Genomic DNA, 23,543 nt, shown 5'->3' with positions numbered 1-23,543 from the left:
AATGCTCATTCTGATTGGTCGGTTCTTCCAGCCATTGACAAGTTTCACAGATCTGGTCTGTCTGTACATTGTATGTTGAGTCTGGTTTCAAGTTACAATGGTCCAGAAAAGACCATTGTATGCTGAAACTATTGTATGTTGAGGCCATTGTAAGTTGAGGGATTACTGTACATGGTTGTGTCTAGGTAGTTAGGCTTTTTAGAAAATAGTCTGTCCTATTAGGATAACCCCTTTAGGATCTAATGTTTTGACATAACTCTTATACCCCATACTTTTATTATTATTATTTATTTTTTTTTTTGCAATTTTTGTTAGTTTTTACTATAAAATATATCATTTTAGATGCAGTTGTGAATATGTATACTACCGTACATAGCTGCGGTGCAGTGCTCTTCTTGCTGGTTACCTGTGTGAGTAGGAGTGTGCAGTGTATAGTAGGAGTGAGGGTATAGGTGTGTGTGTGTGTTTAGTCCTCATTTCCTGCCACGCATTCCATAGATTCCTGCAACCTCCTCTCAGCACCTCCCGGCTGTACATACCTCATCTCTCAGAAAAGCTGTGCCCTGTGGGGGCAGAATATGTTCATTCATTCAGCCTTCAGCAATAGAAAGTAATACTGCTAAGGCTACACCAGGGTGCGGATCACGCTCTTGGCAGCGTCTCTTGTACCTGGGAACAATAGGACTGAAATCCCATAATCCTTTAGAAATAATACAGTAACCACGTGGCTGAATATGATTTTCCAAGTTTAATGGACTACATCAGCTTAAAAAGGCTAATGTATGCTGCGTACACGCGGCTGTTCTCCCGTCAAAAAAAAAAAAACGACAATAACGGATGCAAGTGGATGTTATCTGTTTGGATTTGTTATTGTTTAGTTAATAAACCAAAAACAATTTAGGTTTTCTCAGCATTCTCAGAAGTAAAACGGATCAAAAAACGGATTGAAAAAAACAAATGAAAATGGATAACATTAAAGGCTCATCCGTTTCCCATAGACTTCAATGGTAAATTCACTGTATCCGTTTTTTTCGTTTTTTGTATCTTTTTTTTGACGGGAGAAAAAATACTGCATGTCCTGTCAAGAAAAAAAAGGAAATTTTCGTGCATGTCGTTATGATCGTTTTCAGAAGTACGACAAAATCAAACCTATATAAGTAGGGTATCATTTTAACTGTATGGACCTACAGAATAAAGATAAGGTGTCATTTTTACCTAAAAATGCACTGCGTAGAAACGGAAGCCCCCAAAAGTTACAAAATGGCATTTTTTCCTTCAATTTTGTCGCACAATTAATTTTTTTTCCATTTTGCGGTGGATTTTTTGGTAAAATGACTAATGTCACTGCAAATTAGAATTGGTGGCGCCAAAAATAAACCATCATATGGAATTTTATGTGCAAAATTGAAAGCGTTATGATTTTTTGAAGGTGATGAGGAAAAAATGTAAATGCAAAAACGGAAAAACGCTGAGTCCTTAAGGGGTTAATCTTAGAGGAGCAAAGTTTTTTTTTTTAGAGGGGCAAAGGTTTGTGCAGTAATATCAGGAAGTATTACTTTACTGAGAGAGTAGTGGATGCATGGAATAGCCTTCCTGCAGAAGTGGTCGCTGCAAATACAGTGAAGGAGTTTAAGCATACATGGGATAAGCATAAGGCTATCCTTCATATAAGATAGGGCCAGGGACTATTCATAGTATTCAGATTATTGGGCAGACTAGATGGGCCAAATGGTTCTAATCTGGCGACACATTCTATGTTTCTATGTTTCCTGGTAAGTTTTATCCTGTAATCCGTGTACTAGTTTAGTATCTTCTCTGAACTCTCTCTCTAGAGTATATCTATATCCTTCTGGAGATACGGCCTCCAGTACTGCGAACAATACTCCAGTGTTCTGTACAGCGGCATGAGCACTTCTCTCTTTCTACTGCTTATACCTCTCCCTATACATCCAAGCATTCTGCTAGCGTTTCCTACTGCTCTATTACATTGACTTCCTATCTTTAAGTCTTCTGACATAATTACTCCTTAATCCCTTTCCTCAGATACAGATGTCTGGGAATGAGTGAAAATAAAAAATACTGTTAAATACTGTGAAACCGCCATAATTTGGAAAAAATACTGTGATATCCATTTTTCGTCATACCGCCCAGCACTAGTTGGGTGCCTAAATATCGACCCTCCTCTACCTTTTAAAGCTGAGAGCCCTTTCAAACGTGATTCCTGACTATTAAGAATCATCAGTGTTGATCTGAATGTACCAAAAATCTACTTTGATGGGGGAAGGGGCTCTCAAGATCAGCACTGCACTCGGGGAAACCATATCCTGCTGTAACTCTTGCACTGAGTCTTGGTCCGGTGGTTTTAGTTGACTCAAGAATTCCAGTAGACGAGTAAAAACCTGCGCGTGTATGAATGTGTAAGTTGGAATGACAAGTGAATTCCATCTTGTGAAGTTCATTCAGGTAGTGTAAGGACTGTTTGTAGACAACCCCCAATGTCTGTTTGGTCAAAGTGGTAATTACAGAGGAACATCTATCACCCCTATCCTCCCCATTCATAAACTGCCAGACGAAATAGATGGAAGGTAAAATAAAGACAATATAGATGTTATAGACAATACAAGCTTTGGGAATGAATAGAGATGGGGGCATTATATATCCTTGTTCTGAAGCCTATAGCAAACCAAGGTGCCAAGGGTGCTGTCACGCATCTTCATTTTGTTAGTGGACCCTTGCAGTTCCATGATAAACGGGACAAGTTGGAGTCCAAAGCCACTTTATATGGACTACATCTGTCAATGGGTTTCAAGTGACTTGTTTTCTATTTGAGCTGGGAATATCTTTGGCAATCTTTACCACTTAAACATTAGAAGCTCATAGTAGTTCAGTGTGGTCTCTAGGATAACGTACAGTTTTTGTGTTGACCCATTGGCATTTTATCTAAGTTCTAAGAGACCAAGTCCCAATGATCCACTATTTAAAAAATACTTTTCTAGTGACCCACTGGTTTAGTATTAGTCTTGTCTGATACAGTGGATTAGTTCCCATTGCTCGTGATCTATTTGCTTAGTACTCTTCCATGGTGATCTAGTTAATATCAATCCCTGGAGATCTAGTGGTATAGTGTCCATTCCCATTTTCCCTGGTAGCCCAGTAGTCACTCACTTGCCTGTGGACTGACTAATAGGATTGGATTGTGTCTTGTTATATCCCTGTGGTGATCCAGTGGATTACTATATTTCTTTGCCTGCTTTGATAAACCAACATGATCTGTAGTGAAGGAAGATGACGTTTACTTGATCACTGAAGACACCTCAGCTATGGATTGGGGCTGTGGAAATTTCATTACAGATTTAACACAATATTATTGGGTACCTTTAAAAACGGTAGCAGTCATGTGATAAAAATTTTTTGACATCTCCTAGGGATATGTGAAAAGTTTTTATTGGCCGGTTCTGTGCGTTCAGCCCCCGACTGTTTAGAGCAACCAATTTTTTTCCATGTGAGCAGGATGGTCCCATAGACCTACATTATGAGTCTGTCCTGTTCACGTGAACACTCAGACCCTGACCAATAAGAACTTTTGATATGTCTCCATGACATATCAAAGTTATTTTTTTTATAATGACAGGCACACTAAGGGCCCATTAACACTATGGAATTTGTGAGCGAAGTAATTCAGCTTGGAAATTCCAGCGCAGCAGCCTCCCTTTTCTTTTTCAGTGGGATTCTGCTGCACTGTGCACACTGCAGAATTTCCACTGCAGTATTTTCACTGCTGAACTTCTGGATTCAGGGCTTCCTTGAAAGAATGAGCATGTTTATTCTTTCAGCAAAATTCCACACAGACTGCATTATCATCTACGGGGGTGGAGCATGTCCGCATAGTTATAGCACTGATTGATTTTGGCAGTGCCTGCTACACAGGTGGGGGTAAGACCTGTTCATAGCCGATGTCTCGACTGCATTCTTATCGATTTCCTCTTTTGTTTTGGGAAGTTATAAAAAAAAGATTAACTGTCGCTCTATATTGTTCCCTACTTCAACATTCTTCTGTATAGGATATCATTGTGACCTTTGGCTATTCTGTGCTCCATTTCTGAATGACAGCCATATAAAGGGTGACTGCACCATAACAGGTTGCTAGGCTGGAAAACATCACATATGAAATACACAACACGGAATATGCCCAGCCCGACCGGTTTTGACTGAGAAATGTCTCCCTATATCCAAACTAGAGAGGTCTATCAGTCAGTCTAGCAGAATGAGAAGTCTTTAGGGACTTCCCTGAGGCTAAGTTTCTACTTGTTTGTTTTTTTTGGGAGAAAAATGCCAAATCTGCCGCATGGCCAAAAAACGCTGCGGCCAGATGTTAGCTATAAATCAATGAGAAATTGCAAAATTCTTTTTCCACTTGGCGTTTTTCAGTTTGGCATTTTTTTGATCCTTTTGGCCTTATTTCACTCTTTTTTTTTTATCTCCAGCGGGTGTCAGGAGTGACATCCACTGTGATCTGTCCTTAACTGTAGGTACTACAGTTCCCAACATGGAGTACACTCTGCTCAATGCTGGGCGCTCTAGTACCTGCATTAATAGACAGATCGCAACAAGTGTCAGAAGTTACACTCGCTGCGATCTGTTTTAATGCAGGTACTACAGCTCCCAGCATGGAGCAGAGTGTGCTCTATGTTGAGAGTAGTAGTACCTGCAGTTAAGGACAGATCACAGCTGGTATCACTCCTGACACCCGATGCGATCGTCCTATCTATTGCAGAGGTGTGGAGTGGCTTTCTCCTGCGCTCCACATCTCTGCTCTGTACTCCAGCCAGTGAAATGAATAGAACATCACTCATTCATGTTTCCCTCTGAGAGCTGTGATTGGCTGCAACCATCCGGCCAATCACCACTCTGGGCGGAAAATATGAATGAGTGATGTTCTATTCACATGACTGGCCGGAGTACAGAGCAGAGATGTGAGTGCTGTATAGAGCCGCTCCACATCTCTGCTATATTATGGATGATCGCATCGGGTGTTTTTTTTTCCATCACTGCTGCATCTTTTTTTTTATTTTTTTTTTATTTTGGTACTCAGCAAATTTTAGGTACCAAAAAAAAATGCCAAAAGGGCCAAAAATGCCAAGAATGAGAAGTCTTTAGGGACTGCCCTGAGGCTAAGTTTCTACTTGTTTTTTTTTTTTGGGAGAAAAATGCCAAATCTGCCGCATGGCCAAAAAACGCTGCGGCCAGATGTTAGCTATAAATCAATGAGAAATTGCAAAATTCTTTTTCCACTTGGCGTTTTTCAGTTTGGCATTTTTTTGATCCTTTTGGCCTTATTTCACTCTTTTTTTTTTATCTCCAGCGGGTGTCAGGAGTGACATCCACTGTGATCTGTCCTTAACTGTAGGTACTACAGTTCCCAACATGGAGTACACTCTGCTCAATGCTGGGCGCTCTAGTACCTGCAACAAGTGTCAGAAGTTACACTCGCTGCAATCTGTTTTAATGCAGGTACTACAGCTCCCAGCATGGAGCAGAGTGTGCTCTATGTTGAGAGTAGTAGTACCTGCAGTTAAGGACAGATCACAGCTGGTATCACTTCCACGCAAATACCAAATACAGGAAAATGCTGTGGCTTTTTTTTCTTGTGTTTTTTTGGGCCACAAACAAACAAATAGAAACTTAGCCTGATGACTGTACAGGTTTATGTGTTAATGATGGCAGCCTGGGCAGAAAGTTAAATAAAAATTCAACACCAGAGTACCCCTTTAGGTGATAAATGATGGTAATTTATTTCTTGGTGACTATGGTCCCAGCTGCCTTAAGACCATTGACAAGATCCTCCCGTGTAGTTTTGGGCTGATTCCTCATCGTTCTCATGACCATTGAAACTTCACAAGGTGAAATCTTGCATGGAGCCCGGACCGAGGGAGATTGATAGTTATTTTGTGCTTCCATTTGTAAATCACAGCACCAAATGCTGCACAAGCGGTTTGGAGATGGTCTTGTAGCCCTTTCCAGCCTTGTGTAGGTCTACGCTCTTCAAATAACTTTTTTCTTCACTCTTGGCACACATAATGGGTTCTCCATGTGTTAGATATATGTGTCTTCATTGTGCATGGATGTGTGAGCTTGTTTACCTCTACACCTACTCAATCACTATCTATAGATACATATACCGTATATACTCGAGTATAAGCCAACCCGAATATAAGCCGAGGCCCGTAATTTCACCCCAAAAACCCAGGAAAAGTTATTGACTCGACTATAAGCCTAGGGTAGGAAATACATCATCTCCCCATGTAATCATCCAGACCTCCGTCATCATCCAGACCCCCATCATCATCCCACCCTTCATCATCACCGCCTGTCAATCCTTTCATCAGTGGTCTTCAAACTGCGGACCTCCAGATGTTGCAAAACTACAACTCCCAGCATGCCCGGACAGCTATTGGCTGTCCAGGCATGCTGGGAGTTGTAGTTTTGAAACCTCTGGAGGTCCGCAGGTTGAAGACCACTGCGGCCTTCGTCATCATCCAGCCCCCCCCCCCCCCCTTGTTTTGTACTCACCTCCCCTCGGCGGGAAGGAAGGGCGAGCTGTTCCGGGCCATCTCTGCTGCAGGGACCATCCGGTGGGGATGGTTAGTCGTTGCGGGCTGTCCATTTTCACCGGGGGCCATCTTCTCCGCTCTTCGAGCCTGCCCCGGACTAATGATGTTGCCTTCACGACGACGAACAGGGACGTTCATGCGCAACGTCCCTGTGCATCGTCGTCAAGGCAACGTCACTATTCCGGAGCCGGGCCTGGAGTGGAGAAGAGGGCCCCCCGGTGAAAATGGACAGCCCGGTATGACTAACCATCCCCACCGGATGGTCCCTGCAGCAGAGATGGCCCAAAACAGCTCGCCCTTCCTTCCCGCTGAGGGGAGGTGAGTACAAAACAAAGGGGGGGGGGGGGCTGGATGATGACTAAGGTCGCAGTGGTCTTCAACCTGCGGACCTCCAGAGGTTTCAAAACTGCAACTCCCAGCATGCCCGGACAGCCGATGGCTGTCCGCCAATGCTGGGAGTTGTAGTTTTGCAACATCTGGAGGTCTGCAGGTTGAAGACCACTGAGAAGGGATTGACAGGCGGAGAGTTCACTCGAGTATAACTCAGGTATACAAAACTCGGCTTATACTCGAGTATATACGGTAGTCAGGGCTCAAGTCCTGCAGGAACTCATGGGAACTGAGTGCCTACACTTTTTCCACAGCAGGAACACTGTTCCCATTAGCAGGAGTCCTGCAGGACCAGCCCTTGAGTGGAAATCTTGTGTGAGTTCCCACACTTTTTTTTCTCAGGACTTGACCCCTGTATATTGTACCGTACATTGTACAGCAGCCCTAGCCCCATGTCTATAGCCCACAGCTCATGTCTGCTGTCCTCCTGTTGGGACTTGCTGAGATAGGGGAAGGCAGGAGTTGTCTCAGGAGACATTGTAATCTTCACTCACCTCCTTATCTTAAGTCAAGGGTCAGTGTGAGTTCCTGCTGAGTGCTATAGACATATCTTGCATTGTGCAGCATGGTGCAGACTTTTATGGGATATATCATGTTGCAGATATTACTGTCTGCTCTAACCTGTTATATTGGGTTTACATGCTGCATATGTATATCAACATTTTTAAAGACTTACTCCAACGAAAACTTACTAAATCCCAACTACAGGTACTTCCAGTATCATACTTCCCTGTAGTTAGACACACAAGCAGCTGCAGGATATTATCTGTTCCTATGACATGGAGCCTACAAGGAGGATTTCTGAAGGTGGCCTCACACACCTTAGATAGCTGTTAGCTGATCAAATGTCTCCCGACTCCAATCTTAATTTGCACAGTAAGATTGGCCGTGCATGTGTAGAGGGCTAAAGCTGCCACTAGACTCCACTGACAGCGGCCTATCTTCTCCGAGAACTAAGGATCGCGCGTGTTGAATCCAACTTGACTGGTTCTTCTTTCTCACTGATATGTGCCAAATGTGGATAGCCTGAAAGCCTCCATGCACATTAGATAGTTAAAGGAGTACTCTGAAGCAAACTTCTCTTATCCCATTGTAAAGCCATCAATAAGTTATATAACAACCTTCCGTTGTCTTACTTCCAGGAAACCCCGACTTTTCCGAAATCCGGAAGTTAAGGCTGCCTGTCACAATTATGAATTTTGTTCCCCGTGCATGCTGAGGGCCGCGGCCATCTTGGTAACGAAACGTCACCTTGTTCAGGATCCTCCCCGCTCTATGCTGGCCCCCCTAGCCACGACATGATCACTCCCACCATTTACATATTCACACAGTCTTCGTTTGCACAGCCGTCATTCGCTGGGCTGTGCAAACGCCTCACAATGCGTCTAGCCTATCAGCGCGAGCTGGACGCGCCTGCGCACTAATCGTTTCCCGGGACCAGACATGTGATCTCTTTTGGCCAATGATATCCCTGATAGTTACTTTGGTGTAACTACCAGGGATATTCTAGTAACAACTTAGTAATCTTCATATCGTAGCCGGGGAATGGAGGGGGAGGGAGACACAGATGATTGGGGTGGGTTTAGGGGCATGAGCGGCGTTACTATTGAAATTATTAGGGAGGGGAGAGCAGGAGGGAGGAGAGGGGTTGAGGAGAAGGGAGGCACGGAGGGACAGGAACTTGCAGCAAAGCAGCATGGGGAATGACGATTTTTACGTCATCTTCCACACCACCATAACCAGGAAGTGCCATGAAATGCGGAGCGCCGCACCAGGAGAACGGCTGGACCGATTGGAGCAAAAAGTACATGGCCAGAGTGGTACAGCCATGGGGACATTTGGGGGGGGGGGGGGGGTATACATTTTTAAATCAGAATACTCCTTTAACAGATAGTGACATGACGTATTGGCAAGCACAGTGCCCCTTCTTCTTGATGATTACCGAAAGTCGTAGAAGTTGAGCACCTCTAATCAAACATGGATGTTCTATTCTATGAATTAGAAAGCAAAGCCATACTTCAGGGGTAGCAGGAATTAAGTGACGCTGACCGGGACAGACACAATGCAGGTGCGGTGACGTAAAGTAAAATTAACCAAGGTGCAACGCGTTTCACTGAGCAAGCACAGCTTCCTCAGGCATAGCAAGTATGGGTAGTTAACAAGATTATATACCGAGGGATTAACCCGTACACAACCGGAGTCGGTAAGCAACCATCTATACCCCCTCCGGTATCCTTTCCACTTCAGCACGTGTGGTACTCCACATGGAGCGCCTCTGTTTCTTGTTTCTATTATATAAATAGCCTAGAATGATAGGAGATAACTTGGTGATCGGTGGGGTCCAACCTCTGGGGCTCCTTATGATCATGAGAACAGAGGCCCCTTTACCTCATGTGAATGGAGCTGCAGCATGCATGCTTGACCACCACTCCTTTTATTTATATGGGGCTTCCAAACATTGCCTTATCCTAGACACTGTTGGGGACATGTATCATTTTCAGTGTATAATAGAAGTTTTTTACCCCTCTGCCTGTTGTCTAAATTTGGTGCAGCTGCGTTAAATTTATCATTCTTGCGCAGCTACTTTCTTGAATTGCGTTTAAATTTAGAATTCTCCTCAGAGCATAAATTTACACCGCAGCTCTATTTAGTAGGAGCTTTGTCTGCAGCGTATCTGCACCTAAACAGTAAATGTGTCCTCGTTATTAGTTTAAGAATTTTTTTCTTCTTCATTATGTAGAGTTTTAATCTCACAATAATACCACTTTTTGCACCCAATTATAACACAATTATACCAATGTCCTTATTCTTCATTTAACATCTGTGACACCCCTGTGCAAATCACCTCAAATGTACATGGTGCACTCTACCTTATGGGCCTTGTTGTGCGCCTGCAGAGCACTTTGCGCCCACATATTTTACCCCATTTACCTCTTGTGAAAATGTAAAGTATGCGGCAACACCTGCATGTCAGTGTAAATAATTTTATTTTTATACACTAACATACTGGTGTAGACTCCAACTGTTCCTTTTCATAATGGGTAAAAGGAGAAAAAGCCCCCAAAATCTGTAAGGCAATTTCTCCCGAGTACGGTGATACCCCATATGTGACCCTAAAATGTTGCCTTGAAATACGACAGGGCTCCAAAGTGAGAGCGCCATGCGCATTTGAGGCCTAAACTAGGGATTTGCATAGGGGTGGACATAGGGGTATTCTATGCCAGTGTTTCCCAAACAGGGTGCCTCCAGCTCTTGCAAAACTCCCAACATGCCTGGACAGTCAATGGCTGTCCGGCAATACTGGGAATTGTTGTTTTGCAACAGCTGGAGGCTCCATTTTGGAAACAGTGCCGTACCAGACGTTGTTCATATTTATTGGGGAGGGGAGGGGGGCTGTGTAGCGGTATGTGTATATATAGTGTTTTTTACTTATTTTATTTAAGTGTAGTGTAGTGTAGTGTTTTTAGGGTACAGTCACACGGGCGGGGGTTGACAGCGAGTTTGCTGCATCTCAATCTTACAGCACTCCCTGTAAACCTCCGCCCATGTGAGTGTACCCTGTCCATTCACATTGGGGGGAGGGGGGGAAACATCCAGCTGTTGCAAAACTACAACTCCCAGCATGCCCTTTGGCAGTCCGTGCATGCTGAGGGTTGTAGTTATGCAACAGCTGAAGGCACACTGGTTGCAAAACACTTGAAAGTTTTTTACTTAACTTAGTGTTTCCAAACCAGTGTGCCTCCAGCTGTTGCACAACTTCAATTCCAAGCATGCATGGTCTGTCAGTGCATGCTGGGTGTTATAGTTTGGAGGCACAGCTGGAGGCACACGGGTTGGGAAAAAGAGTTAGGAAACAAACAATGTTTCCCAACTAGTGTGCCTCCAGCTGTTGCAAAACTATAATTCCCAGCATGGCCAGACATGCTGGAAGTTGTATTTTGGCAATATCTGAAGGGTCAGATGTTGACGAACTACAACTCCCAGCATGCTTGGGCAGTCTGGGCATGCTGGGAGTTGTAGTTTTGCAACAGCTGGAGGTCCACAGTTTGTAGACCATTGTATTATGGTCTCCAATCTGTGGTCTTCCAGATGTTACAGAACTACAACTCCCAGCATGCCTCGACAGAGTGGGCATGCTGAGATTTGTAATTTTGGAACATCTGGAAGAGCACAGATTGGAGACCATTATACAGTGGTCTCCAAACTGTGGCCCTCCAGATGTTGCAAAACTACAACTCCCAGCATGCCCAGAAAGCCAAAGGCTGTCTGGGCATGCTGGGAGTTGCAGTTTTGAAACTCCCAGAGGCAGCAGTGAGATCGCTTTACGGCGATCTCACTGCTGCCAATGAAGATGCCGCCCTGCTGCTGCAAACTCACCGCGGGGACGCACCATCGCCGGGACCGCCTGGAGGACGTCGCTCGCACTGGGACCGCTCGGGACACCGCATGGCCGGGTAAGTGACGCCGGGGGACGGGTAAGGGACACTTAGCAGAGCGTGTGTGTCCCCCGATCCCCGTGATCCGAACTCGCACATCGCGCTGCTAAGTATTCTCATAGCGAAACGCTGCTATCAGCTAGTCAGATTTGACAAGCTGATAGCAGCGATCGCTGGGGGGGGGATGAAACCCCCCCGTGGTCACATGGTAAGATGGCTGGCTATCAGTGAAAGCCACCATCTTACCGGGCGCTGGGGAAAAGTATAACGGAAAGCAGTAAATTGTAAAAATAAAAGGAGAATGATCTACAGTGTTGAGTGGATTACAAAGCTATTTTAATGTGACGGATCTTGTTCAATGATAAGTTATCAAACATTTCCTATGTAAATGTATTAAATTGTTGGATCATAAAATAACAATATACAAGTGATCTAATGAATAACTGAACTGTAAACAAATATTCTATATGCAAATTATTTTAAAAGTGCTTTGGAATAACCAAGGAGTAAAAAGCAATATAAAGCAAACCAAATGAGGAATGGAGATAGGAAAGTTAAAACATTCTGGTGGTTCCTTAGTAGAACTTTCCTTCAGAAATAGAAAGGATCGCTACGTGCAGTTAAAGTTGGCTTATATTTATGGGGAAAAAGACGCACGTGCGTCAAAATTTTTGGTGCAAAGGAAAAGAACGCAGGTAATAAATCCATGTGTACTATAGATGTCACTCCAAGGTACCCTGATTCAGCCACATCTGGAGGACATGCTCTACCAAAACGTGCGCAAAAAAAAGGGCTTGCGCAAAATTTTGTGCAAAAAAATACACACAAAACAAGGGTAAAATCTTTGATACATGTCCCCCTATGTTTGGAAGTCTGATAGACAGAGAAAGGGGCAAAGGTGCATGCGCAGTGCCACTGAATTCACATAGTGGAAAAGGGGTCTCGGTTCTTGTCATATGTAGGGCCTAAATCCCTACTTATCAGCTCGCTATGCTCTTGGAATAACCCCTTTTGGCCGGGAGAACCTTTTTAAGTCTAGTGCAGCATAGTGGTCAGGGTCGTCTTATTTGTCAAATAAATGTAGGTCCCAGACGTTAGTCATGACATACTGTACAAGTTTAATACCCCATAGGCCATACTTTTGGTAATGTTATCAGCATTCAACGTACGCTGCATTCATTTTCCAGAGCTGCTTCCCTTTATCTGGGAGTAAGAGGTTGGCACGGGCTCTGTCTGCCCAGTGTATCGTGCATAGAATTGTTAAAAACAACATATCCTTGTCAGCCCAGTACATCTGTACCCACATAGGAAACCTGGCATGTATCCTCATCACTTCTCACGGAAATTGCCAATACATTGGGGCCCTTTTGGCATTGCACAATAGGCTTGCATTACTTAGTGCCCCTGACAGTCTATGATTTCAACATAGTGCCAACCTACTGTGCAGTGCTTCACATGTTCCACTCAGCATGTGTTACCCATAGTGCCCACCCTTATGCATGGGCACTACGCTAAGATTTGTGTCACTATTACGTATGGGATTTGGCTCCTATATTCTGCATTCATTCCGCCTGTCATAGTAGAGCAGGCAGCATGTGTGTGTTGGCACAACCCCGGACTGGTCTCCGAGTTAATCTCTCAATGTAGTATTGTGTGTCATTGAAGCTTGGCACAGCACCCATGTGAACTGCCCATGCTCGTCACTATGCTGCAGTGTGTATGCGTGAATGGAGGCTGGCACTGCCCGCTGTGTGTCACTCAGGGTGTGGTGTGTTAAGTGTTGTCTCCAGCTTCCTCTGATTCATCCCAGGCATGCCAGAAATGCAGGTAGCCTCCGGTTAGTCATTGACAAATCTCTTACCGTTAGACACCAGCGGGACCATTCACCCCATTAACCCTTTGTAGAAAATGATATCATTACTCCCAGGGGGAGAATTCGTCATACCTCTCCCCCCTCCCGTACCCTGCAACAAATCAATTGCACAACACTTGCAGGTGCTTACGGCGAACATTGAATTAATTCTGCTAGAAAACAAGATATAACAGCCCCGCGTCTGAAGATGTTACCCCCTCAGGTCCCAAGTACCTTATACAGACAACCACAACCCCCATCATCTGGCAGATTGCAGACACTATGGGAGAGATTTATCAAAACCTGTCCAGAGGAAAAGTTGCTGAGTTGCCCATAGCAACCAGATTGCTGCTTTCATTTTTAAAGAGGCCTGTGAAAAATGAAAGAAGTGATCTGATTGGTTGCTATGGGCAACTGGGCAACTTTTCCTCTGGACAGGATTTGATAAATCTTCCCCTATGTGACATATGAATATAACATATGACTTATATGACTGTATCATGTGACTATGTTACACCCTCTGTCTGTCCAGCTGTTGTAGAACTACAAATCTCAGTATACTTTGTAGTATAAGTCATTAGGTGTTAACTGTTCTATGATCATTGCAATAGCAGGATTGGCTTGACATTCTTCCAGCGTCTCCCAACCAGTGTGCCCTCAGCTGTTGCAAAACTACAACTCTAAGCATGCCCGGACAGCCGAAGGCTGTCCGGGCATGCTGGGAGTTGTAGTTTTGTGACAGCTGGAGGCACAATGGTTTGGAAAACGCTGGAGTTACAACTTCCAGCATGCCTTCGAACTACAACTTCCAGCATGCCTTGGTTGCCAAAGCATGCTCTGATATATATATAGTCCGACTACTGGACTCTACAGAGTTTTGCAACAGCTGGAGGCACACTGGTTGGGAAACAGTATTATTCTGTAGAGTCCAGTAGTCGGACTATATTTATATCCAAGCATGCTTTGGCAACCAAGGCATGCTGGAAGTTGTAGTTCCAGCGTCTCCCAACCAGTGTGCCTTCAGCTGTTGCAAAACTACAACTCTCAGCATGGGAGTTGTAGTTTTGCGACAGCTGGCGGCACACTGGTTGGGAAACAGTATTATTCTGTAGAGTCCAGTAGTTGGACTATATATATCCCAGCATGCTTTGGCAACCAAGGCATGCTGGAAGTTGTAGTTCTAAGGCATGCTGGAAGTTGTAGCTCCAGCGTCTCCCAACCAGTGTGCCATCAGCTGTTGCAAAACTACAACTCTCAGCATGCCTGGACAGCCTTCGGCTGTCCGGCATGCTGGGAGTTGTAGTTTTGTGACAGCTGGAGGCACAATGGTTTGTAAACAGTATTATTCTATAGAGACCAGTAGTCGGACTATATATATATCCCAGCATGCTTTGGCAACCAAGGCATGCTGGAAGTTGTAGTTCTAAGGCATGCTGGAAGTTGTAGTTCCAGCATCTCCCAACCAGTGTGCCTTCAGCTGTTGCAAAACTCTCAGCATGGGAGTTGTAGTTTTGCGACAGCTGGAGGCACACTGGTTGGGAAACAGTATTATTCTATAGAGTCCAGTAGTCGGACTATATATATATCCCAGCATGCTTTGGCAACCAAGGCATGATGGAAGTTGTAGTTCCAAATAATGCTAGAAGTTGTAGTTCCACCGCAGCACAGGTTGCAGACCGCTTGTACAGAAAATGCTATAGGAGCAAGAAGTCATCTTGAAAGTCTCTCTTTCCTTCTTATTTGTCAGTAAAGAAGATGTTGGGGGGTCCCTCCAAGTGTCCTGCACCCCGCCAGAGGAGGGGGTGATGTAAGCAAGCATTAGGATTGGACGGACATTTTGAAGCTTGAGGGTTAATACTCTTTTAGTTTACAGACGCATTCCCAGTTTGGTGATTTAAACCAGTCTACCTTAGTCTAAACACGGTATCAGCGTACTGGTGGGTGATGTCTGAGGATGGAGTGTGGGGGGGGGGGGGGGTAGATATGAGGGGATAACTTATAGCCTGGAGTAAGATCCTCAGCCGGACTGTGGAGATATCATCCATCATTGCTACGTAGATATTGTTTGAGCAGGTGTGTAAAGCATGGATGCATAACTGGAATAGTTTGTAGTAAGTAGGCGTATAGCGGGTGGGGTATGTACCTATGAGTGGGGTATGAGGGCTTAGTGCTGGGCGGTATACCAGTTCATACCGAGTACCGGTGTGTTTTTTTTAAATTATGATATGAATTTTTCATATACCACAATACCGGTGAGTGTATACCCTGTTGGGGACGGAGGGCGTACCTGTATGCCCTCCGCCTGCTCTCTCCCTATAACGCGGGGCCATGCCATGACCGCGCGTCATAGTGGGTCGGACCCGGCACCTAGCAATGGCCGGGACCCGTGGTTAATAGTGCGCGGCACCGATCGCGGTGCCGAGCGCTATGAACCCTTTAGACACGGCTTTCAAAGTTGATCGCCGCGTCTAAAGTGAAAGCTAATCAGTGCCGGTTAGCTTAGTGGGCTGGTCGGGACCACCGCACCGAAATCGCGGCGTCCTGAACAACTGGAGGATATGAGGAGGGTCCCCTACCTTCCTCCTGCGTGTCTGATCGCCAAATGACTGCTCCGTGCCTGAGATCCAGGCAGGAGCAGTCAAGTGGCAAAATCATCCTATGGGATAACAATGATCAATGTAAAAGATCAGTGTATGCAATGTTATAGCGAAAAAAGAAAAAGTTTATAAAGATCATTTAACCCTTCCCCTAATAAAAGTCAGAATCACCCCCCTTTTCCCATTTAAAAAATGAAATTAAAAATTCCCATTTAAAAAAAAAAAAAGTTAAATACTGTGAAACCGCCATCATTTTGAAAAATACCATGATATACATTTTTGGTCATACCGGCCAGCACTATGAGGGCTCGAGGGTTTATAATTACTTGGGGCCTCCCTAAAAGTTAGGCTCATACGCCGTGGTTAGGGAATAGGGACTATGGGGGAGATTTACCAAAACCTGTGGTGCAGTTGCCCGTAGCAACCAATAACATTGCGTCTTTCCTTTTTTTTTATGCAGTTTGGTTGCTATGGGCAACTGATAAATCTGTCTCATAGGGGGGAGATTTATCAAAACTTGTCTAGAGGAAAAGTTGCTGAGTTGCCCATAGCAACCAATCAGATCGCTTCTTTCATTTCTGAAAAGGCCTCTGAAAAATGAAAGAAACGATCTGATTGGTTGCTATGGGCAACTCAGCAACTTAACCTTTGGACAGGTTTTGATAAATCTCCCCCATAGTCCCTATTCCCTAACCACAGCGTATGATCCTAACTGTCAGGGGGGGGTCGGCAAGTCATTCTAAAGCAGTGGTCTCAAAGTGTGACCCTCCAGATGTTGCAAAACTTCAACTCCCAGCATGCCCGGACAGCCGTTGGCTGTCCGGGCATGCTGGGAGTTGAAGTTTTGCGACATCTGGAGGGCCACACTTTGAGACCACTGTTTTGAAGCCGTGAGATATCAGCGTGATACATATTGGGGTGCTCATGTAATCGGTAATGCAACGCGGCATTACTAAATACAGAGGTTCGGACCAGCCTAAAACAAGTCAGCCCTATAGGTATCTATAGTTTCTAGAGTATGTTCTGGAATCGTGTAAATGTGCAATGTGTTAATATAATGACCCTTTTTACAGAATGCTGTCAGGAGCTCCCCAAGATGCAGCGCCCCCCAACGTGAACGTTAACAGAACGGGAGCCGTCTACGCCTGTCCCATCTCAATGTCCAAATCCGACTGTTTTCGAGTCGCCGTTGATCAGGAATGTAAGTTTGGATACCGGTCATGTGTTTTACAACTTTAATATAGCAGTATGACTTCACTTGGTGTTATGTAATGGAGTCCTAGAGTTGGGTAGTAAGGGGTTAATAGGGGATGTGCGGCCATCAAATGGTGTCATCAAAGGGTATGATCCAGCCATCGTTCGTGCGCCCTCTCAAAACGCCTTGTAATAGGGTCAGATCAGTGGGTAAAGTAATAGACAGAAATAACCTCTGTGCCAGGCAAAGCTTGGCCGATGCCAGGGAGCACTTGGACCCCCCCCCCCCCTAAAATTTTCACAGAGAACTTGAAAAAATAATTGCATCCTACGTGAAATAGAAATTGTATAAATTGAACTCTGTATTGTTCCGTCCCTCTGTTATTGCTCCTGGAAATATAAAACTTAAAGGGGTTATCCAGGAAAATACTTTTTTTTTTATATGAACTGGCTCCAGAAAGTTAAATAGATTTGTAAATGACTTCTATTAAAAAATCTTAATCCTTTCAATAATTATCAGCTGCTGAAGTTGAGTTGTTCTTTTCTGTCTGGCAACAGTGCTCTCTGCTGACATCTCTGCTTGTCTCGGGAACTGCACAGAGTAGAAGAGGTTTGCTATGGGGATTTGCTTCTAAACTGGGCGGTTCCCTAGACAGGTGTCATCAGAGAGCACTTAGACAGAAAAGAGCAACTCAACTTCAGCAGCTCATAAGTACTGAAAGGATTATGATTTTTTAATAGAAGTAATTTACAAATCTGTTTAACTTTCTGGAGCCAGTTGATATTTATAAAAAAAAGGTTTTTCCTGGAATACCCCTTTAACTGACAACAGGTCGTTACCATACCTTTTCTTTATGGGGGTGTCCTTGCACTGTCAGAGATGATTGGTCAGTGTCAGACTGTTTAGGGACAGGCCCCATTCAAAAAGGTGGGCTGTAATACCTAGTTATCAATTTGTTCATACATTTCCAGGAAGGATAACGGAGGAATGTTCCAAAATTTTTATTTTATGGGGAATGCTAGTGTTTAATAGTGTCTAATAAGTGAAGAAGGAAGCATCTGTAATAAAAATATATTGCACTTTTTATATTTTCTTGTACTTTTGACTAAAAAAATTAAAAAGTGTGGGAGGGGGGGGGGCATCATGGCTTAAATGGGCTCTTAGTCAGCACCTCTTCTAAAACATAGTCACTAATTTAAAGGGGTACTCCATTTTTTTTATCAACTTATGCCAGAAAGTTAAACAGATTTGTAAATTAACTTCTATTAAAAAATCATTAAAGCAGCTGTATGCTGCAGAGGAAATTCTTTTCTTTTTGAATTTCTTTTTTTTTTGTCTTGTCCACAGTGCTCTCTGCTGACCCCTGATGCCCGTATCAGGAACTGTCCAGAGCAGGAGAAAATCCCTATAGCAAACTGCTCTGGACTGTTCCTGACATGGACAGAGGTGTCAGCAGAGAGCACTGTGGACAAGACAAAAAAGAAATTCAAAAAGGAAAGAATTTCCTCTGTAGCATACAGCTGCTAAAAAGTACTGGAAGGTTAAATATTTTTTTTAATAGAAGTCATTTACAAATCTGTTTAACTTTCTGGCATCAGTTCATTTAAAAAAAAAAAAAAAAAAGTTTTCCCCCGGAGTGCCCCTTTAACTTTATTATGTATAAAAAGCCAGTCCCTGCTGATCTTCAGAAAAGTCGTACAATTTGTCAGATGTCCATGTGTTTATAATATGTACCAAAGCTAAAATACATGGCTATATGTTAGTACACAAGCCATGACATCTTCCCCAGCTTTGGGTGGGTTCACACCACGATTTTACTATACGGTTTCATAAAAAAAAACAACGTATGCAACCGTACAGAAAACCGTGCCCATAGACTTCCCATTCAAAACCGTATGCACCATAATGTACAGTGGTCCCTCAACATGCGATGGTAATCCGTTCCAAATGGACCATCATTTGTTGAAACCATCGTATGTTGAGGGATCCGTGCAATGTAAAGTATAGGACAGTGGTCTACAACCTGCGGACCTCCAGATGTTGCAAAACTACAACACCCAGCATGCCCGGACAGCCAACGGCTGTCCGGGCATGCTGGGAGTTGTAGTTTTGCAACATCTGGAGGTCCGCAGGTTGAAGACCACTGGTATCAGAGGTTATACTCACGTGTCCCCGCCGCTCCGGACCGTCACCGCTGCCATGGATGTCGCCCTCCATCGCTGTCGCCACGTCCCTGTGGTGTCCCCAACGCTCCGGGAAGGTCTCTGCTGCCTGGGAATGTCGCTCTCCGTCGCCGCCATCACGTCGTTACGCACGCCGCTCCTATTGGATGACGGGACGGCGTGCGCGGCGACATGATGACGACGATGGAGAGTGACGACGATGCAGGGGATCCCGAAGAGGACGCGCCGGAGCCCCGAGGACAGGTAAGTGATCATCAGCGGACCACACGGGGCACCGTAAACGGCTATCCGGTGGCAGCTGAAGCAGTCTGCGCTGCCGGATAGCCGTTTATGCGATGACCCCGACATACAAAAGCATCGTATGTTGATGCTGCCTCTGAGAGGCCATCATATGTTGAAATGATTGTATGTCAGGGCCATCGTAGGTCGGGGGGTCACTGTATACGATTGTCAACGTTTTTCAAACCGTACTTTTTTTTTTTTTCTGGACAGAAAACCGTGGCCTACCACGGTTTTAGGTCCGGGTGAAAAACTGTATTAAACTGTATACTTTTTTTTTTTACATGGGAGTCAATGGGAACCGTACAGAACTGTATGTGCGTACGGTTCCATACGGTTTTCACCATACGGTTTTTGGCTTTGCTCAGTTTCTTTTCTTGGAATTTCAATCAAACAAGTAAAACTTTATTCATAATGAAGTGAAAAGTTAAAAACGTATATGTTTTTTTTTCTTAAAAACGGATGCAACCGGATTTTTCAAACCGTATACAGATAAAAATTTGTACACACGTGTTGATACAGTTTAGTCAGGTTTTGAGGAATCCCTTTTTTTAAATCAAAAACCTGATACAGAAATTGTATTGCAAAAACGTGGTGTGAACCCAGCCTTTGCCAGATTCCTGTATGACAAAGTTGGCCGGTTATGCTGCTGCAAAACTAGATGGATTTGCCGTTCAGGAACCTAGGAAAATTGGGTCCCAACCCTAGTGAAAACTGTGGTAGCTGCTTATCCTGATGCCCAAAAACTTTGACTGATACATATTTTTGTTTTCCACCAAGTTTGCTACTTTAGTGTTTTTAGATCTTTGCGATTTTAAACTTTTATTTACAAATGCATCAATATTTACAGCGCTTCCCCTTCTTCTTTTTGAAGACGTCTTCAGTTCCCCCTGACATGGTGGATATCAGCTTCTGGGCCAAACCCTGACTGGTCACCATTGTTACCTATTCAGTTCTTGGAGATTATCACAACTTCTATATTTTTGGTTGCCCATCCTCTTTTTGCAGATTGACTACAGGTTCTCAATAAGATTAAGTTTTGGGGAGTTTCCTGGACCCCAAATATCACTGTTCATGTCAGAGGCAACTGCAAAAGTTATCAAAAAGAAGAAGGATCAACACTGTACAGTGACCCCCCGACCTACGATGGCCCCGACATACGATCATTTCAACATGCGATGGCCTCTCAGAGGCAGCATCAACATATGATGCTTTTGTATGTCGGGGCCATCGCATAAACGGCTATCCGGCAGCGCAGACTGCTTCAGCTGCCCCCGGATAGCCGTTTACGATGTCCCGTGTGGTCCGCTGACGTTCACTTACCTGTCCTCGGGGCTCCAGCGCGTCCTCTTCGGGATCCCCTGCATGGTTGGCGCTCTCCATCGTCGTCATCACGTTGCTGTGCATGCCGTCCCGTCATCCAATAGGAGCAGCGTGCGTAACGACGTGATGGCGGCGACGGAGAGCGAGGATGCCGGGGAATTAGAGGCCTTGCCGGAGGGTCGTGGACACCCCGGGGACGATGCGACAGCGATGGAAGGCAACATCCAGGGCAGCGGTGACGGTCCGGAACGGCGGGGACACGTGAGTATAACCTCCAATACCAGTGGTCTTCAACCTGCGACCTCCAGATGTTGCAAAACTACAACTCCCAGCATGCCCGGACAGCCGTTGGCTGTCCGGGCATGCTGGGTGTTGTAGTTTTGCAAAATCTTGAGGTCCGCAGGTTGTAGACCACTGTCCTATACTTTGCATTGCACGGATCCCTCAACATACGATGGTCCATTTGGAACGAATTACCATCGTATGTTGAAGGGACCACTGTATACGGTTATTTGCATAAACAATGTATTTGTCCATAAAAGTTAAAAAGCATATTAAAGGGGTACTCCGGTGAAAAACTTTTAAATCAACTGGTGCCAGAAAGTTAAACAGATTTGTAAATGACTTCTGTAAAAAAAAATCTTAATCCTTCCTGTACTTATTAGCTGCTGAATACTACAGCGGAAATTCTTTTCTTTTTGAAACACAGAGCTCTCTGCTGACATCATGACCACAGTGCTCTCTGCTGACATCTCTGTCCATTTAATGAACTCTCCAGAACAGCATATGTTTGCTATGGGGGATTTCCTTTTACTCTGGACAGTTCCTAAAATGGACAGAGATGTCAGCAGAGAGCACTGTGCTCGTGATGTCAGCAGAGAGCTCTGTCTTTCAAACGGAAAAGAATTTCCACTGTAGTATTCAGCAGCTAATAAGTACAGGAAGGATTAAGAATTTTTAATAGAAGTAATTTACAAATCTGTGATAAAGAAATATATTGCCCGGACCTTCCAAGGTAGTGTATTTAAATTATATAAATGATAGAAAACTGGGTCGTACTCCAATAATAATTCAATGATTATTTATTAAAAATGTATAGTGCATTATCCCTCACAGGGCCCTTGTGAGAAGAAACACATATAATGGATATACAAAATTACAAAATTAAAATATAGAAATGTTATAAAAATGTATCACTGGCATATGGAATAGAATAGCTTAGCTCTATGCTGATGGATTCATATAACGTCTTTAGAGTATTGTAAAGGTGTAAATGTCCTTTTATATGGTAATTAAAGTGGATACTCTGTTACCGGTCCTGGGTGATGTGGCTGATCACCCAGGACCGGTAACAGAGTATCCACTTTAATTACCATATAAAAGGACATTTACACCTTTACAATACTCTAAAGACGTTATATGAATCCATCAGCATAGAGCTAAGCTATTCTATTCCATATGCCAGTGATACTGTTACGCCGAGCGCTCCGGGTTCCCGCTCCTCCCCGGAGCGCTCGCTTCACCTCCTCCGCTGCAGCGCCCCGGTCACGTCCTCTGACCCGGGGCGCTGCGATCCTGCTGCTAGCCGGGATGCGATTCGCGATGCGGGTAGCGCCCGCTCGCGATGCGCACCCCGGCTCTCCTACCTGACTCGCTCCCCGTCTGTTCTGTCCCGGCGCGCGCGGCCCCGCTCCCTAGGGCGCGCGCGCGCCGGGTCTCTGCGATTTAAAGGGCCACTGCGCCGCTGATTGGCGCAGTGGTTCCAATTAGAGTTATCACCTGTGCACTCCCTATATTACCTCACTTCCCTTGCACTCCCTTGCCGGATCTTGTTGCCTTAGTGCCAGTGAAAGCGTTCCTTGTGTGTCCCTTGCCAGTGTTTCCAGACCTTCTGCCGTTGCCCCTGACTACGATCCTTGCTGCCTGCCCCGACCTTCTGCTACGTCCGACCTTGCTTCTGCCTACTCCCTTGTACCGCGCCTATCTTCAGCAGCCAGAGAGGTGAGCCGTTGCTAGTGGATACGACCTGGTCACTACCGCCGCAGCAAGACCATCCCGCTTTGCGGCGGGCTCTGGTGAAAACCAGTAGTGGCTTAGAACCGGTCCACTAGCACGGTCCACGCCAATCCCTCTCTGGCACAGAGGGTCCACTACCTGCCAGCCGGCATCGTGACAGTAGATCCGGCCATGGATCCCGCTGAAGTTCCTCTGCCAGTTGTCGCTGACCTCACCACGGTGGTCGCCCAGCAGTCACAACAGATTGCGCAACAAGGCCAACAGCTGTCTCAACTGACCGTTATGCTACAACAGTTGCTACCACAGCTTCAGCAGTCATCTCCTCCGCCAGCTCCTGCACCTCCTCCGCAGCGAGTGGCCGCTCCTGGGATACGCTTATCCTTGCCGGATAAGTTTGATGGGGACTCTAAGTTTTGCCGTGGCTTCCTTTCCCAATGTTCCCTGCATCTGGAGATGATGTCGGACCTGTTTCCCACTGAAAGGTCTAAGGTGGCTTTCGTAGTCAGTCTTCTGTCCGGAAAAGCCCTGTCATGGGCCACACCGCTCTGGGACCGCAATGACCCCGTCACTGCCTCAGTACACTCCTTCTTCTCGGAAATCCGAAGTGTCTTTGAGGAACCTGCCCGAGCCTCTTCTGCTGAGACTGCCCTGTTGAACCTGG

General features: G+C 45.0%; 1 protein-coding gene across 2 annotated transcripts in view; it reads left to right on the top strand.

Annotated features, from left to right (window-relative positions):
* The window catches only part of ITGA3 (integrin subunit alpha 3), a 102,593-nt gene that overhangs the window by 15,367 nt on the left and 63,683 nt on the right, over positions 1 to 23,543 (top strand). For both annotated transcript variants that reach the window (XM_056547894.1, XM_056547895.1), the window contains exon 2: positions 16,960 to 17,087. In XM_056547894.1, the coding sequence (XP_056403869.1) occupies positions 16,960 to 17,087 (128 nt within the window). The remainder of the gene's footprint in view (positions 1 to 16,959; positions 17,088 to 23,543) is intronic.

This window comes from Hyla sarda, chromosome 12 (assembly GCF_029499605.1).
Source record: "Hyla sarda isolate aHylSar1 chromosome 12, aHylSar1.hap1, whole genome shotgun sequence".
NCBI lineage: Eukaryota > Metazoa > Chordata > Amphibia > Anura > Hylidae > Hyla > Hyla sarda.
This window is presented reverse-complemented; position numbering and strand designations above follow the sequence as displayed.